This window comes from Montipora foliosa, chromosome 8, assembly GCF_036669935.1.
Source record: "Montipora foliosa isolate CH-2021 chromosome 8, ASM3666993v2, whole genome shotgun sequence".
NCBI classification, from domain to species: Eukaryota; Metazoa; Cnidaria; class Anthozoa; order Scleractinia; family Acroporidae; genus Montipora; species Montipora foliosa.
Window position 1 is genome coordinate 18572165 of NC_090876.1, and position 17500 is coordinate 18589664.

Sequence of the window (17500 nt, forward strand, 5' to 3'; positions counted from 1 at the left end):
CAAAAAACGCCCTATAATTTGTGTTTAAGCGCTTATATCCCAAAAACGAACTCGGTGACCACCATGTTTTTATTGCTGAATAGTGATAAGCAAGCTAAGACAAAACTTTCTGCAAAGTTTAAAAAGAATATCCAGTGCGGATTTAGAGCCACCTTAAAATTTTCAATAGCATTTTCCACAGTAGATAAAAATAGATTATTGCACAGCATTATGGGATTAAAATGCGGACAAAGATCGCTAAAATGGCTTTGCGTTTGTCCGCATATTAATACCACAATGCTTTGGGCGCTAGATCATGACGTCAATTGAAAAGAGTGCTATTGTGAAGGTGGCTATGAATCTGCTCCAAAATTTTTTTTAAAACTTTGCAGAAAGTTTTATCCTAGCGTGCTTAACACCCTCCAGCAATACAAAAATGTGGGTCGTTCGTTTCTTAGATATGTGTTTAAAGACAACATATAGATCGTTTTCACGTGACGTCATCATTTTCTAAAATCCAAAACTAAAGAGCCACGAAAGTTTTTATCCTCATCAGGCATAAGAGGCGGTAAATTTGTACCCATTTGCAATTTTAAAGCTCAATAGCGTGCTTCGTTTGGAAACCAGAGCATTTTGAATTTCTGAGTTATAGCGGTGCGTGACACGAGGCGACGATCGAGTTTATTGAGAAATATATATTTATCTCATGGTTTTGAGCCTTTTTAGAATTTAAAGCATTAGGAAAAGTGCTTAGGTAAATAGCTGTCTGTTCAGTACAGATGATCACTCGCCTAGATAGCCAAAGTAAGCAACAGATGTTGACACTATTTTCCGGCCGCCATATTGGTGCACCACAGATGTGCACCAACATGGCGTTTTCATACTGGGCTCTGTAAATTTCTGCGAAACATTTCGACGAATATCTGAAGTTTGGGGAAATGCACAGGCCTAAAACTTGGAGAAGTGCCTTCTTCATTTATCTTCTACAACATCACGAATTCTTGACTTTTTCCACTGGATGGTTTTCGATTTATTTTTTTATTGCGTGACAGTGAAAACGATCTATAGGCTGTTTTTAGATGGCTCTTTTGTTCCCATGGTAACCCGTTAAGTCCCATTAATGCTGGTGTTGAATATGGCATCATAACATTACCATTAAGTGAGAAAGTTTGGTAGATTCAATCCTTGCAAATAGTACAGTTTGTTGAAGTGTTAAGTCGTGCTAATGTTCTCATCACGGGTTATCTATCTAAGGTTTCTAATTGTCTTTCCTTTGAAATAGGATGGAGGAATGTTTGGTTTAATCTTTTGTGGCTTTGCTGTGCAGTCTCAGATAAGTTACTGTAAAACAAGAGCAGTTGCCATTGGTTACACAAGTGAGCCTCGACTACGCCTGCGCATACAATGCATTTTGGAACCTTGGGCCTGATCAAAAGAATCGCTGCTGCTAGTGATGACGATAAAGGATGCAATGTTAACCTACTTTGTCGATTGTCGGTGGATACATGAATGTTGTGACCAGCAGTTTCATGGTTTGTAGTAAAAAACCGACAGCGTATTGAAGGACATCTGCTTGACATTTCCAAAAGAGAATCCTGAAATATTACAGTTAAAAATAGGATGCATTCTTTTGCTAAACGTTTTGTGAATAATAACATAACAATAATAATAGTATTATTAGGTTAGAGGTTTCTTTCTAATTTTTGTCATGCAAAAAGGGTAAGTAGAACCCTTTTTAAGGAAATTGTTAGAAAACCATGATTCCTTTTATTCCTCCTTAAAGGTGTGACGTTGATCCATTTATTGGAAGATTGTAATCTCAAGCAAATAGTTACTACCAGTACATTGTAAAAATGTAATGAGCTTAATAGCAATATTTAATAATAAAAGCAACAATCACAATAATAATTACTATTATTAGCATTATTATTATTATTATTATTAATTTATTTTTTAATAATAATTTATTGACCATAAACTCCACAATACAAAAATAAGTGATCGCATTTAGTGTAGCTTACCGTAATTAAAAATATATTTACATGCTGCCTTTATGCTCAATCTTCTTTACCAACTCTTATTGTTATAAACTGATAAAATAAAGGGAAAAAATTATAAATAAATATTATCAAATGTTAAAAAGCTTTTTTCTATAAACTCAGTGTCAAATTTGCAGAAGGATAACGCTATTTACAGAAGGATAAACTATCTACATTCGACCGAGACTTCTAGTTCTAGATCAGTCTCCTGTATATTTGGAGTAGTGCTCCTCCTAGAACGCTATCCTCGCAGGCAAACCAATGTAGACCTCAAAATGTCAAATGAGACTCAAGTCCTAATCCACGCGATAGTGGAAGCGTAGCTCTCCTGTTTCTTCACTGCCAGTAGCTCAGCGAGACGGCTGTGGTAACGTTGACATTCGTCAGACATGCCACCAGTAGAAGTTAAAACAAATGGTGTGAATGTGCCCCTTTCGACCTCAAGAACTCTAGACGAGTAAAGGCGCTTTTTATCATTCTCGTGTAGCTTGTAAATCTGCTCCGGCGTGAGATTCTTGTATGAGTCTGCGTTAGGGTGGCATACCCTAACATCAAAGAACGCAGACTGTTCTCTCGCTCAGAATCTCCGCGCACGGATATCCAGCCGCGCGTCAGGGGCCTTGTTGGCGCCCCTCGGCTGCACTTCCCCCGTAACGTCTTGGAGAACCGGCTCCATCTCAACGTCAGTACACACCGCTTGCAGAATTTCAGCCTCGAGATCTCGAATTTCGTTGTGCCGCTGTATAATATATCCTCCACGCATACAAATCAAAGCACGGTCAGCGTCACTAAAGTCCCCGCAGACGCACACCGTTGGGATGTCATTGAATTCCCAACCATATGTCAACTTAATTGCGTCCCTAAACTCCCTCTTGTTAAGAGTGAAGTTCATTTCTTTTAACGGTATAACGCTGAGCCAACTAGAGGAAAATTTCTCCTTTATAAATTCAACAGTTCGCTGGGTTTTCAAAGGCAAAGACTTGTGACCTCTCACGCGAAAACGTTCCTTAGGAAAGTCGTGTGAACGACTGAACGCGTGGCAAGCTCACGGGTGACTCACGGGTTGTAAAGTCGTTCTCACGACTGAAACGTACGATCAAACGACTGCAGAATTTTTTTGAACGGGTGAGCTCACGAGCTGTCTTAGTCACGTATTTTAGGTCGCGTCGCGCACTGCCAGCTTTCTCTTGCGCGCGCATCGCTGTGCGCACAGCGACATCCTCATCGCTAGGTGACTCTACTGCTTGCTTGGCAATCTGGTTCACAAGGGGGCCGGTTGCTTTGATGGACGCCTCATATTCCTGTCGGGACTGATTGACGGGATTTACAATAACAATACAATACAATATGGACATTACAAATATATATTACTTTATGTTCACCTGACACTTTAAGGAGGCTCAAACCAGTTTTAGAACTTTCAACAAACTGTACTATTCGAAAGGATTGAATCTACCCAGTTGATTCGCGTAAAGGCAAATGTTTGGTACCAAATGAAACACCAATAATTGTTTAACAAGATGCACTCATTAATGTGACGTAATAGGTTACCATAGCAACGAAAGAGTCATCTAAAACCACCCTATTTTGTCTTTACATGCTTACTTCTCAAAAACGAACTCGGTGATCCGTGAAAAGTTATTAGCAGGCTAAGATAAGACACTCTGCAAAGTTAGAAAAAACTCTCTGGAACAGATTCAATGCCTCCGTCACGACTAGAACATGTTAAGGTGGCTCTGAATCTGCCCTGGAGAATTTTTTTAACTTTGCAGAGAGTTTTAGCTTAACCTGCTAATCACTTAAAATTCAGCAATAAAAAATGGTGGTCACCGAGTTCATATAAGCATTTAAATACAAAATATAGAGTGTTTTTGGAGGAGTCTTTTGTCGCCATGGTCACCTATTACGTCACATAATGAGTGCATCTTGTTTAACAATTATTGGTGTTTCATTTGGTACCATAACATTGCCTTAATATGAAATACTGTTGTGGAGTTAATCCTCCAATTAAGACATTCCCTCCAAATTATTGAAACTGGTTTGAGTCACCTTAAATTATACCTTAAAAAGTAGTTCATCTGTGCTCTTTGCACTGAACAGCACCATTGTTTTTCCAGTATAATGCTCCTGCACTTGTAAGTCACTGCAGATATCAGCCACATGTCTCACAATAGAATACAGAGGATTAATACCAACACCACCAGCAATAAGGAGCAGGTTAGGCATGTTCGCATTTCCACACAAGGGATCAAAATAGAAGCTGCCTCCAACTCTCACCTGAACCTTGTCACCCACATGGCACTGAAATAGCAATAGGGCCAATTATTATTTACAAGTCATGTTTTAATGGAGTCGTAAAGTAAGGGATTAACTCCAGGTAAAAGCTACATATGATTCTCATACACCGTACTGTCGAACACAGTGTATTGATTACAAACAGCAAAATAGAAACAATATGGTACAAAGCTTAAAGGGGCTAGGTCACGCTATTTTAGGTAATTTTCTTTAATTTTGTTAATTATAAACGTCAAATTGGCAGAGCAAGAGTCTTCCATTTGCAAAATCACGGCCACATAACAACTGAGAATGATTTTCCAGCTGTGTAAATGACATTTTGATATAGACTGGTATAAATTTGAAAAAAGGTGGGCCGACGTTTTTCAAATTTACCCAAATTCAATCCATTTTAATCCTCTCCAATTTTGTCCATCCATGTCCCTTCTCGGCTTCCCTGTGTTTTGTTAGAGTTATTCTATAGTTTTGAACAGTTATTTTGATATTTTAGTTAATTCTATGACCATTCGATCAGTGCTGAAATTGCCTGAAATTGCGTGACCTAGCCCCTTTAAGGTGATGACGTTCTTTTCTTTTCTTTTCTTTTCTAGGAATGTAGACTATAGGCCTCCTTGGTGACCCTTTTAACCAATATTGCACTAATAGACAGCACACGGTATTGCTACAAAGCGGTATTTCAGTAAAAGAAAAGTTCAGGGGATCAAGGTTGAGACTACCTCTGACTCTCATGTGAAACTACCAACATGGCACTTGTAATTATAATTTTTATATATCTAAGGGCATGATAACAAGGCTGTTGTGTAGAGTCACCTGGCAAGGAGGAAGCTGCCTCTGACTCCCATATCAACGATGCTGCCACCAAAGGCACCAACATAGATACCAATTAATGTATGAGGATCTTAATGGGGTAGTGGCTTTTACGGCTAACGGTTAATTTTAAAGCATTTTTATGCCTATAACGGTTACATTTTTGGCCTTTTTACGGCTAACGATAAATTGTTTCCCGTGACGGTTATCTGAAATTTTAATATTCAATTACCATTGTTTTACATTATAATATAATAATTAACTAGAAATATAGTAGGTAATTTCCATTGGTGGAGCGTGGCAAAATCATGAAAAGTATAGGGAACAATCTCGGTTGACAAAAAATGAAATTTATCTGGTCCACAAATACATATCAGTCCTGTACTGCGTGCTTGGTGCAAACGACTTATTGACGATATCAACAACAGACAAACAATAAACAAACCGACTAATTTTACTGACAATACACATCTGACTGACAAAAAACGGATCGAAACGCGCAAATCACTGTTTACAGTCTTCAAAGCCAATAACACCACTGCTTAACTGACGACTTAGTTGATCAATCAGATCAACGACCAGAGTATTTATACCACCTACTGACGTTAGACAAATCACTTGCCTCTGGTGATGACCTCCGCTGTGGTTGTCGAAACGTCAGTCAATGTCCCCACAAGCAGTCCTTCTCAGGACTACACTCGCCCGGACAATCGTACTTCACTTAATTACAAATCAATCAAATAATCAGTTGACTGTGAAGATGACTTCCGCGCTCTGGTTGTCGAAACGTCAGTCACTGTCATCCAAAACAGTCCTTCTCAGCTGACTAAACTCACGCGGACGATCGTACTTCACTTATTACGATACGACTCCTGGGTTCGAACCATTTACGATTATTTGTATTTCCATAAAATTTAAAACTTTCACTTCCAGCGCTCTTGACACTAGCGAAATTAAAACCACACGTTACTTAAACAATTACGACGAGACACTGAAGTGAAGCGGAACTTTAATCCACTGGACTCAGCTGCAAAGGGGATGTATACGAATGAAATGCTACGATGTACAAAACACCTTCGATATCAAGAGCGGGAAAAAAAACAACGAAAGTCACATGACACTATAAGTCCTACACAGCAGCTGCAGGGTGAGGTTAGTATGATCATTCATAGGTCTAGTCTCTCGGGCTTCTTTATCATTCTTCCAAAACGAGTACGGGTTGTAACGTTCTCCCCACCTTGTCCTCCCTCGGGGAGGACAACAATCAATTTAGGCTTGGAAACAGGTATACTTGTAGCATGAACAGTGTTTGTTTGCAGCTTCTCCCCACCAATGACTGGATCCTCTGTTTTGGGGCATACTTGTGGAGTTGCTAACTCAATCTCTAACTTATGTGAACGTTGAATGGGTCTGTTGTAGAAACTATTCTGCGCTCTAACTGTAGCGGTCCGTACAAGGCCATCGCGTCCCTGGAGAAACCTTTTCAACTTTAGCCAACGGCGATTTGGTACGCGGAACATTGTCGTCAAAAATAAATACAATGTCGCCTACTTGAATTGAAGGGATCCCTTTATGCCACTAATTGTTTGTTACCGATAGGAGAGTAGTAGGTACTCTTGTTTCCAATGCTTCCAGTAGTGATTGAGTAATCTCTGCAGGTATAGAGATTCCTTTCGACAGCTCTCTTACTGGTCTCCTCCAAGCTACCCTCTTCCCTTTCCGGTTATTGGTTAATTGGCATTCCATTGCAAGATGAGCAGGTGTAATAGGTAATGGGTCTCTGCAATCATCACTTACTGTGGTCCACGGGTTAATGATACCCTCTATTCTGACCAGAAATGTGTTTCGCTCAGAAAAGGGGAGAAGTGCACTTCCAAGGACCTCAGTTACGCAGTGGTTCTTTGATCGCTCTGCAAAATCGTTCCCACCATCCACCTCTCCACGGAGAACGCTCTGTAATGAATTTCCACTTGATCCCTCGTGATGAGAACTCTGACTTGATTTGACCTTGAGCCAGCGCATTCCACATCCTTTGATCCTTCTGAATTTCCCTGCTTGCTGCCTTGAAGGTTTGTGCATTGTCTGACCACACTGTGTGGCAAAGACAGGTCTCTGCGGTTCGTCAAGCGACTAAAAGCTTGTAGGAACTCATCAGTGGTCAAACTATGTGTAAGTTCCAGATAAACCATACGGGATGATGCGCATGTGAAAATACACTCGTATGCTTCCTTAATGTTTAAGCCCTCTTTCACATACAGCGGTCCCGCAAAATCAGTTCCAACATGCGCGAAAGCTGGTGAACAAGAAAGTCTCTCCTCTGGCAAGCTACACAACTTCTGATAACACGTTTAACCTCACATCTTCCTTGAGTTAAACTTTCCGCCTAAAGTTTATAACACCGTTAACTCTGGACCAGCATGTAACATGTTCTTACTGATCTACATCTTGCACTATTTTGGCAACTTCAGGATGTTATTTGATGCTTGCTCTCAGTTCGGGAAGATCAGCAAACTGTAGTCTCCCACCAACTCTTAATACCTGATCATTTCTGTCATAATAAGGGTCCAGTTTCAGGAGGCGGCTGTTACTGGGAAGTATCTCTCCAGCTTTCAGTTTCTCGAATTCTTCTTTATAGATCACTTCCTGCACCCACATACAACATTTAATCTCTGCTTGACTCACCTCGTCCCCCAACAGTTGCGTTACACAAGACCTAGATTTTGTCTTAAACAATAGACCAGTTGGCGCTCTTGTGTGCATCATGGGTAATCGAGGGTTGTCCAATACACCGACATAATGAGATTCATAGCACTTCACAATAGACATCACAAAGTGTCCCCCAACCTTAATCCTTAAAAAAAGTAGTGACAGTTTTGCGAGACATAAAGTGCGGGACACTTTGTGACACTTTGTGATGTCTATTGTGACGTACTGCGCACTGGTGGCTCAGTTGGTTGAGCATCGGGCTGTCATGCGGGAGGTCGCGGGTTCGAACCCCAGCCAGATCAACACTCAGGATCTTAAAATAACTGAGGAGAAAGTGCTGCCTTTGTAATTTCATCTGCAAATGGTTAGACTTTCAAGTCTTCTCGGATAAGGACTATAAACCGTAGGTCCCGTCTCACAAATACCTTCTATGTTCATAAGTTACCTGTGGGACGTTAAAGAACCCACACACTATTCGATAATAGTAGGGGATGTAGTCCCCGGTGTTGTGGCTGTCCTGTTCTCACCAGCAGAAGTGGCCGGCTTGGCGTGATGTCTCTAAAAAGGCTTACGGTGTATGAGGCCACCTAAACAGAAACAGCCATAAGCCAAAAAGGGACTTTGCCGAGTGTTGGAACATGTAAATGTAAATGTACCAGGAATCTCATTACAATCTCATTATGTCGGTGTATTGGACATGTATGGGGTAATCAGGGCAACATGGCGGCGGGAAATTCAAAGGTTTGTATGGAACTTCAAAGCAAAAAAAACTGTACGTGACTCTACTTTATAGACTTTCGCCCTCAAATCAAAACAAATAAGTCCTAGTTCACAAATGAGATGAACTGGACTGGGTATCTATTCTTTGTAATTCCTAATTATTGCATTTTTGTCATACATTCGCTGTAATTTTGTGCCTTTGGAATTACAGGAAATGTATGGCAAAAACTTTGTTTAATAAAATAATTTCTACAATAGCCATTCTCTCTGACTCTGCCTTTTTTCTGCCGCACCTTGGGGGGTATGGTCGATTGCCCAAACACCACTTACAGATCTCATGTAATGCCTTTTTTAACTGTGCGATCGCCATGTCCGCTATCTCTTTAATGCAATAACCTGCTGTATCGTCTGCCTACATATATAACGAGCCTGAGACGACACTATTAATTTGGTAAATCACTTGGTAAACAGGGTAAAAAGAGTCGGGCCTAATACGGAGCCCTGAGCAATTCCTGTAAGTAGTGGCGCTTGATCAGATTGTATAACATTTACTTCATCTGTAAAGTGCTTCCTTCCGTTCAAATATTCTTTTCAGCCAATGTCCCAGCGATACCAAAGTTCCTCGTTAACTTCTTCATTAAAATGTCATGTAAAACGCTGTCGAAGGCCTTTTTTAAAGTCAACGAATGCTGCAGCTTAAAGTGGTACTATGATCAAAAAATCATTTCCTTTTATTCTTCAGATTTTGAAAGCGTGTTAGCTTAACACCTAACTGGCAAAATTTTGAGCTTTGAGTTTTATCCAAAGGCTGTTTATTTTGAGTGTAAGTTTTGGATTTCACGATCCGCCATTACTCACGTTCAAAACTGGCCGATTGGACCTCAGAGGGTTGGATCTAGAGAAAATGACGTCATTTACTCACTAGCTTAAAATTTCAGCGTGTAAACGCAGTTTATTATATATGCAAAACACGGGTTTAAAAGTCTGATTGCCCGAAACTCCCGTGCTGCATATTAATTCGGCCGCGTACACACGCATTGCATTCTTAAACTAGTGAGTCTTTGACGTCACTTTCTCCTCGACCCAGCTCTCTCAAGATTTTAAAGTTAGTAATGGCGGACTAATAAATAAGAAAATTCCAGTTAAAATAAACAGGTTTCCTTTTAAAATCAGAACTTAAAACTTGGGTCAGTTAGTGTTTAGTTTACATAGATTTGAAATCCAAAGAAAAAAAATAATTGTTTTTTTGATCGTAGTACCCCTTTAACAACCATTCCAGAGTACAACGGTTTCTTCCATGTTTCTGTGATGTGCACCAATAAATGTTCGGTAGAGTACCCTTTTCTGTGAGCGCACTGTCTCTCAGAAACCAAGTTGTTAACAGTTATGTGTTGTACAATGTTTGTTCGGTACGCATAACAATGACACCGGTCGGTAATTTCCGAAATCTTTTTCATCTCCTAAATTTTTATAAACTGGAGTATTAGCCTTGCTGTCTTCCATGTAGAATACAGAGTTCCAAATTCTAAACTGCGTTTGTAAAAAAATTAACCAGGATGGAACAATGGTGTTTTGACCCGCTATCCTTAAAAGTTTGATTGCGATATTGCTTGGACCCGTCGATTTTCTAGCGTTCAATTGATTCACTTTCTCTCCACCCGAATTGTGTTATATATTTATTTATTAAAAACTGGATCATTGGATAATGCAATTCGAGAGTTTTGATTGGCTAAGCCATCATGGGTTATGAGCCATTATACCATGATCTAAAAACACGGTAAGCATATGCGTGATTTTTTGGGCCTTTTTATTTTTATTGTAGTCTAGTTTTCTATATCTTGTGGTCGTTTTTAATAAAACAATTATTCCACTCGCCACTTGGCTATCTATCATCTCATATCCAACGCACGCTCGTGGAATAATTGTTAAATATATCTCCCTCAGCAGTGGTGGTGAATTCTGATATATTTGTGTATCTAAATCTAATTGATCGTAACCACCTGTCGGACAAAGAAAAGTGTTGGCCAGTTTATATCCAATTGTTACGAAGTATGCATTCAAACTAAAAGCTTTTCCTTTATCATCAAGTATTAAGGTACCATCTTCTCCTTTTAGGGCCCCGTCGATACTCTTATGCATTGTGGGCTTGACTGCTTTGTTGAGTAGATTCCAATGCACTTGAACTTTTGATTTCATCGAACTTTGTGAAACGTAGGATGCCTTAGCATCCCTTGAGGCTTTTTCACGACTAACGGTTAAATTTTCAGGTTTTTTACGCCAAACGGTTTCACCCTGTTGACACCCTCATGTATGCATAAATGCTGCTGATGATTTTAAAAGAAAACTACGGAATTGGGTCCTTAGGGAAACTATTTAGACTAAGACTAATATTATTATTTACCTAGTGTACAAGGCAGTGGTTTCTATTTCCTTTCAGCCAAGGGTGATGAGGGACCCTGTAGCCGTGCATGATTGGGAATCTCCCAGCTGTATCTGAACTCTTTATGGTGCTATTATCAAGTCCAAAAATACACAACTCACCATTTAACTGTACTAAAATAACGGAAACTCCTAAATGATTGATTGAAGCACAAACCTCGTTATGGATCCAAAATGCAGGAGGGTGCTCAGAATATTTCACAGCAAGCTCTATGATACTTTTCTCTTTAAGTTTTTTTGGACTGGAGCAGATTGAGAATCCACCAACAGTAGACAAACCAGGAATAAAAAAGTCAACCCTAGAATTAAAAATAGGGTTGATTTGAACCATTTTGAAAGACGTACCCCACAGAATTTAGTTACTTAACAAAAAGTAGGCAAAGGAAAAAAAATGGAACCGTGCTCTTACAGACAAAATGGGTGCGGCCTACAAGGATCCAATGATATTGGGCTTTAATTTTAAAATATGTATTAATTAGCAAACCATGAACAATACGAGCTAACAACACACTTTTCATCCTTAGAGTTACACTTCCTGATTTTAGTCTTGTAATGCCATGAAACATAAGTTTTCTCATCAATGGGGGTCATTTCGAGGGTGAAGGGATTAATAATAAATTATCTAGTATGTCCCCATCTTCTGGATTTCAGAGAACTTAGAAACACATGCTAGGTCACTCCAAAATTCCAACTTGCAGCAAAATAATTAAATTACTCAAGAATTGGTGCAAGCGTTAGGATACCAGGCTCCCCTACTAAGTGTAACATCACTAATAAAGACTCTGAAAAACAATTGAGTTCAGTCTGCAATGCCTTGCAGCCACTACGTCACAACATTCTTAAGTCACTCAAATTCCAAATTGCAGCAAAACTACTCAGACAAGGAGTGGTTACTAAGGATAACACACCTTGTACACTTTCACCCTTAGGAGTCTGACCCTGGTAGATTCTACAGGTGCTCTGTCTGACACACAACATATTGATTACTTGTCAATGAGGGCTAGTTCAAGGTTGAAATGGTTAAAAGTGAGAATTACGAATATCATTTACCATTGTCCAGGTTTAAATGTAAATGCAGGATCTTCGACTTTCAAATGAAGGCCTTTCACACTTTGTGATAGTTGAGTGATTTCAGTTACAGAAGCTTGTGCGATAATCTGTGAAGAGCAACAAAACATCAGTTAGAAAATAAAGGTTTTAAAAAAAATGCATTTGCTCTCCGCAGGCTAGAGGCGCGCGGTGGTCTCATGGTTAGTGTGCTCGACTCCGGAGTGAGTGGTCCAGGTTCAGGCCCTGGCCGGGGACATCGTGTTGTGATCTTGGGTAAGACACTTTACTCCCACGGTGCCTCTCTCCACCCACGTGTATAAATGGGTACTGGCGAAATGCTGGGGGTAATCCCGCGATGGAAGTGGCATCCCATCCAGGGGAGAGTTAAAGAAACTCCTAGTCGCTTCATGCCACAGAAACCGGAATAAGCTCAGGCTCTGGTGGGCCACTTGGCTCGTAAACAGAATTTTTAACATGAAGGAAATAGAACCCCACTTTACAGTACTACATGTAGATGAAACGATGCATATTTTTCAATCTTAATATTGAGATAAAATTTCTGGTATCGGGATTTAAAATGGGATAGTTTTTGAGTGGACCTAGATGTTGTTAATGTAAAGTACATTCATTTAGAAGATCCAGGCTTCATTGATTACACTTTGAGCTTCAAAGTTAGAGTGTTTTGAAAGGTGCACAAAGGTTAATTTTGTTGAAGTTTCAAGAATGTTCCAGTATTAATTATTGGCAAAACAAATTAACCTGTTACCGTTTGACTTGTGTTTATGTACCTAACAGCTACTGGGCCAGGGATTCTTCAATAAGAAAACTACTCAGGCTACCAAATCAGCTGAATTATTCCATAATACTTGTTAATTCCTATTATTAACTTGTTTCTCAATATCCAAACCAGTTAAGCATTATTTTTTTTCTTTTCCCTTCTTCAACAAATTCAGCCCAATTGGTCATTAGCCCATCACCTCTTGTCTTTCAGAGCTTTCTGTTCTTTCAAGGTGTGTACTGTTGGTGTAAGAGTCATCTGAATGACTTGACATGAATGCAAATATGCTACGTCTGAAAATTAAACCAAAATTTATGCTTATCACACAATCATTGGTCATTATTTTGTATATTTGACAACTACTGTATTCATGATGAGTGCACATTGGGTATGAGATGGTAAATTAAGGCAACCAGGCACCTGGCGCCAAGTAACAGCTGTAACCAGTCTTATATCCAACAAACATGAATGGAATAATGATAATTATTATTTTTTAATTAAATTTTGATTAATTTTGAATGCTTGGACACTTGGAAATTAAAGGAAGGCAGTTTCTAGGTTGGCAACACTTGATGAAAGCAGTTTCTATATTAATTTAAGTACCGGTAAGTCATACAGTATAGGAGCTGATAACCAAGACTGAGTGAACCAATCAGAAAGCTAGAAATGCAATAACTGAGGTCGAAAATTTAATAATTACCTTTAACCCCAACTATCCTTGAATATGGAATTGAAATTATGAGCCCAAAACTTTAAAGGACTGATAGCAAATATTGCTGCATCAAATTTAAGCCTTATGTATGTCAGTGGTAAATTTTTGCAATTTTGAATGGCTAAGGAGGAATATTATGTTTTTTTGGGACTAACATGATGGAGATGACAAAGCAGCCAAGTCAAAAATTGACAAAATCAATTGCAAAAGTCCAAAGGCCAATCACCCTAACTAGTTAAATAATATGGAAGACATCTGTTTACAAACATTATTTTTGTCATTCAAATGTGCCAACCACATGTGATCCTTTGTTTCGACAGCCAATGAGGCTCTGGTTGGCACATTATATATATCTTCCGTATAAAGGCCCAGTAATATGGAACTCGTGCAACTTGTCATGCAACAATGTTGCATTGCAAGTTGAGATGGTTTGTTGTGCGTATTACCACCTTGCACAACAATTTTTTTATGTTTCAAATAGTAGATGTCGCTTTTACTTTTCGCAACATGAAAATTTGTTGTGCAAGAAGGTGGTAATACGCGCAACAAACCATCTCAACGTGCAACGCAACTAATTGTTGCGCGACAACTTGCACAAAAAATGTTGCCCGTATTACAGGGCCTTAATGGCCGTAGCTCGAAGAAAATCGGCCCTGCGTCGGGCATCGCGCCAAAATTTCATTATTTAACAGGGTGAGGTGTAATATTGCATCGAGATATGTCAACGCTTGCATCGGCATTATGTATACACGAAATATGAGTATTTTAGATCCCTTTAGAAAACCCTAACCTTGGCAAAGATGTCCTTGGCACAAACAGCGAATGAGCAAAAAAGGAGGCAATTCTCTGAATGCAAGGAAAACATATCATGTGGCTATCCGTATTTCCTAGAAATCTCAACCGCGGGGAAAAGAAAACAACTTAAAAATGTAAAAAACTGCCAGGCGGTTAAAAAAGGATTAAGACTGGGACGAGGGCAAGTAGGTTTCAGTCCCCAGTGTCTTTTCAGGCTGTCTTCTCCGATCACAGCAAAATTTATACTCAAGACAATCCCCAAGACATGTACATAACCGTAAGGTAGGATTTTAAATTTCTTTTTGCACGAAATAGTTAAGAGTTGAATAAAATGGAGATCATCATTCAGTGAATTGATGCTGAAGAATTTTGGGCCAGGGGCCCGTTTCTCGAAATTCCGGAAAGCTTTTCGGGCCCGAAAAGCCATTTGTGAACCCCAACCGCTTGTTCAGGAAAGCCGATCTTTTAACATGTTTTCAAGGTACCAAAAAAAAAACTGACGGTAAAGTTTATCCACTTAAATTTCTCCGTTCATGAGATACCGAGGGAATTGTGACACCCGAAAATGGCCCGTAAAGTTTCGGGACTTTCGGGAAACGGGCCCTAGGGTTTTGATTTGGAGATTTCTAAATGAACCTCCCTTCGATTAATTACTATAAGCTTCATTTAAACTAAAATCAATTATTTTTTAAACATATTTTCGGCAACCATCAAGAACTCTTTAGTAGTTACTGAGTCACATAATAAAAAGAAGGGTGGTTGTGTCACTGGCGTTGCATGTCACGCAATGTTCCAAAACTGTACTGACGCACATGTGGAAGTGGTGAAGGATGAGAGTGAAGTTCAGAGAGACAGGCCATTACTTGTAACTATGATTTGCACCAGTGAAATCTGATTTAATATCACCTGTGAGGGAAAGTTCTTCCACACATACTCTTAAAATAATCTGTTCACAGGAGAACGCAGGTTTAACACCTACCAGGCTTATTAGGCTTGACATTACGTGCAACAAAGTTAGTTCTGTATTCCCCACTAGTGGAATTATTGAGTGATAATCATGGGTTTTCCCTTAATAATGTAAAGGAATCCAGGTGGCCCTCAGATTCCAGATCACAATAGTGGATCCCGAATCCCGAGTCCTGAGTCATGGATTCCAGATTCCAAACTCACGGGTTCCGTAGAAATGGATCCTCATGATTCCATCAAAATCTTGGATTCTGGATTCCATACAATGGTCATTCCGGATTCCAAAGTCAGTCGCATTTTCTGGATTATTAGTTTCCAGGGCCGTAGCTAGAAAAAAATTATGACTGAGGCAATGTCCATGGTTAAATTCGCCTCCGAGTAGGTGTTTATGATGAGTACATTGTAAAGAGAATGCTGGAATGACGCTTTATTTTGAAAAATCACAAAAAAATGACTGAGGCAACTGCCTCGGTTTGCCTCATACTGGCTACGGCCCTGGTTTCCGGATTCCTTCGACTTCGGGCGAATGGGTGCATCTTCTGTTCTAGCATTGTAAGTTACATCCATCCAATCACAAGTACAGATCATTTAAAAAACTTTGTGAGTTAAGTATAGATTTCAGTAGTTAATTTGGCAACAGGCATAATATTTAGTAAATATTGATGTTTGTGTGTATTGCATATTTCACCAGTGTCCTGTTCTTTTAACCCAATTTCCTTGTATTGTTTATTTTGTTTTTTTAAAAATTTATTTTGTACAGTTGGAGGAGACTGATTCTGAACCTTCAAAGCATCATTTCAGTCACGATCATACTGTTATGGAACCCTGCGAGGGGCTCATCTGGGGACAAGTCTTATCCTTTCCGCACGTGTCTCAAGGAATGCAAGAGAGGGTGCCATCTCGATGAATACCCAGGGAAGCTTCCTCTGTACTTGACTATCTTTTGGTGGGATTGCACAGACGAATGCAAGTACCAGTGCATGCATAGTGTCACTGCAACAGATCTGAAAAAAAGTAAAAAAGTCCAGCAATTTTATGGCAAGGTGAGATCATGATATACGATGACGCAATGATAGTAATGGGGATGGATTCATAAAGGTCAAAAGGTATTATGATAAAATTAAACTTTGTTATCATGTGGTCCTTGAATTTTCTTTTCAAATCTTTTTGTGTGGTACTGTGACTAATTACAGCCCCTTGTTTTTATCCAGGTTTATGAGACTTTTGTGTTTATAAGGTCGTAAGTTGAACTAGAAACAATGTGAGCCATACGTGTACATGTAAGTTTTCTCAAACGAAGAAGAGGAAAGATCCAAAGTTGGAAATTCGTGGATAAATGTAAAGTGTGCATGTATATGACAGATTTTCTTTTATTTACTCAATTGAAACATCACGGTTTTCTGCAAATATAAGAACAATTTTTAAAGGTCCATACCAATTTTCCTGCAGTGTCTTTGGCCTTTTAAAAAATCCCAATTTTTACTTCCAGTTGGGTAAAAACCACACTAGTAAGGAAACTGGGGATAGCAGAACTGTGACATCAATACTGGAAATTTGAGCCCTGAAAGAATACATGTATAATATTATTATTCTTCCAGGGCTCAAATTTTCCTTTCTTTTAGATTTAGAACTTACTGAAACTGCTGAAACTACTTCTGAGATCCGTTGTTTTTGTTTGCAATAATGCAAAAGACAAAAGAACGAAATTTCTATCCCTAAAATTCCCAGCATTCCTGTATTGACCTCACTGGCCTGATTTCCCAGTCTCCTTACTTAAGCGTGGTTTTGTGAAAAGACTGAAAGGGAAAGAATGAAAATCGGTGCGGATTTCTGTTGGACCTTGTCTTCTTCTCACAACTGTGATGTTGTGTTTGAATGAGTAAATAAAGAAAAAATCTGTCATATACACTGTGCCAGTCGGCAGTGCAGTTCATTTTACCATTTACTCGCTGTTCTCGCTGTACAATACAACTAAGCGTTAACACAGAAATTACTTTAAAAAACACAAACCAAAGCTTTTTGATGAAAAAAACTACTTGTATGTCAAGCATACATTATTAAAGTTACAAACAACAGAGATCAACTTTGAAAGACTGTTAGGCTGAAAAGGTTTTGAAACCCCAATCACACAATCCATTTTAATCTTCTTCAGGTTTGCCCATTCCTACCTCCTTTTGTTTTAATCAAACCTTCCTTCAATGTTCTAGAGGGTGC

At 39.2% G+C, this 17500-nt stretch overlaps 2 protein-coding genes across 5 annotated transcripts in view; one reads left to right on the top strand and one right to left on the bottom strand.

Annotated features, from left to right (window-relative positions):
- LOC137967682 (oxidoreductase NAD-binding domain-containing protein 1-like) overlaps positions 1–14471 on the bottom strand; it is a 17768-nt gene extending 3297 nt beyond the window's left edge. The window contains exons 1-6 of one of the 2 annotated variants that reach the window (XM_068814209.1): positions 14316–14471; positions 13013–13106; positions 12036–12142; positions 11143–11284; positions 4080–4319; positions 1463–1574 (exon numbers count right to left, since the gene is read on the bottom strand). In XM_068814209.1, coding sequence (XP_068670310.1) covers positions 1463–1574; positions 4080–4319; positions 11143–11284; positions 12036–12142; positions 13013–13106; positions 14316–14395 — 775 coding nt within the window. In that variant the 5' untranslated portion in view covers positions 14396–14471. The remainder of the gene's footprint in view (positions 1–1462; positions 1575–4079; positions 4320–11142; positions 11285–12035; positions 12143–13012; positions 13107–14315) is intronic. The other variant, XM_068814210.1, reaches the window with a different exon arrangement.
- A 56-nt stretch (positions 14472–14527) lies between these two features.
- LOC138013270 (post-GPI attachment to proteins factor 3-like) overlaps positions 14528–17500 on the top strand; it is a 26237-nt gene continuing 23264 nt past the window's right edge. For 2 of the 3 annotated variants that reach the window (XM_068860295.1, XM_068860296.1), the window contains exons 1-2: positions 14530–14602; positions 16047–16329. In XM_068860295.1, coding sequence (XP_068716396.1) covers positions 14586–14602; positions 16047–16329 — 300 coding nt within the window. In that variant the 5' untranslated portion in view covers positions 14530–14585. Of the gene's footprint in view, positions 14603–16046; positions 16330–17500 lie in introns of all 3 variants that reach the window. The other variant, XM_068860294.1, reaches the window with a different exon arrangement.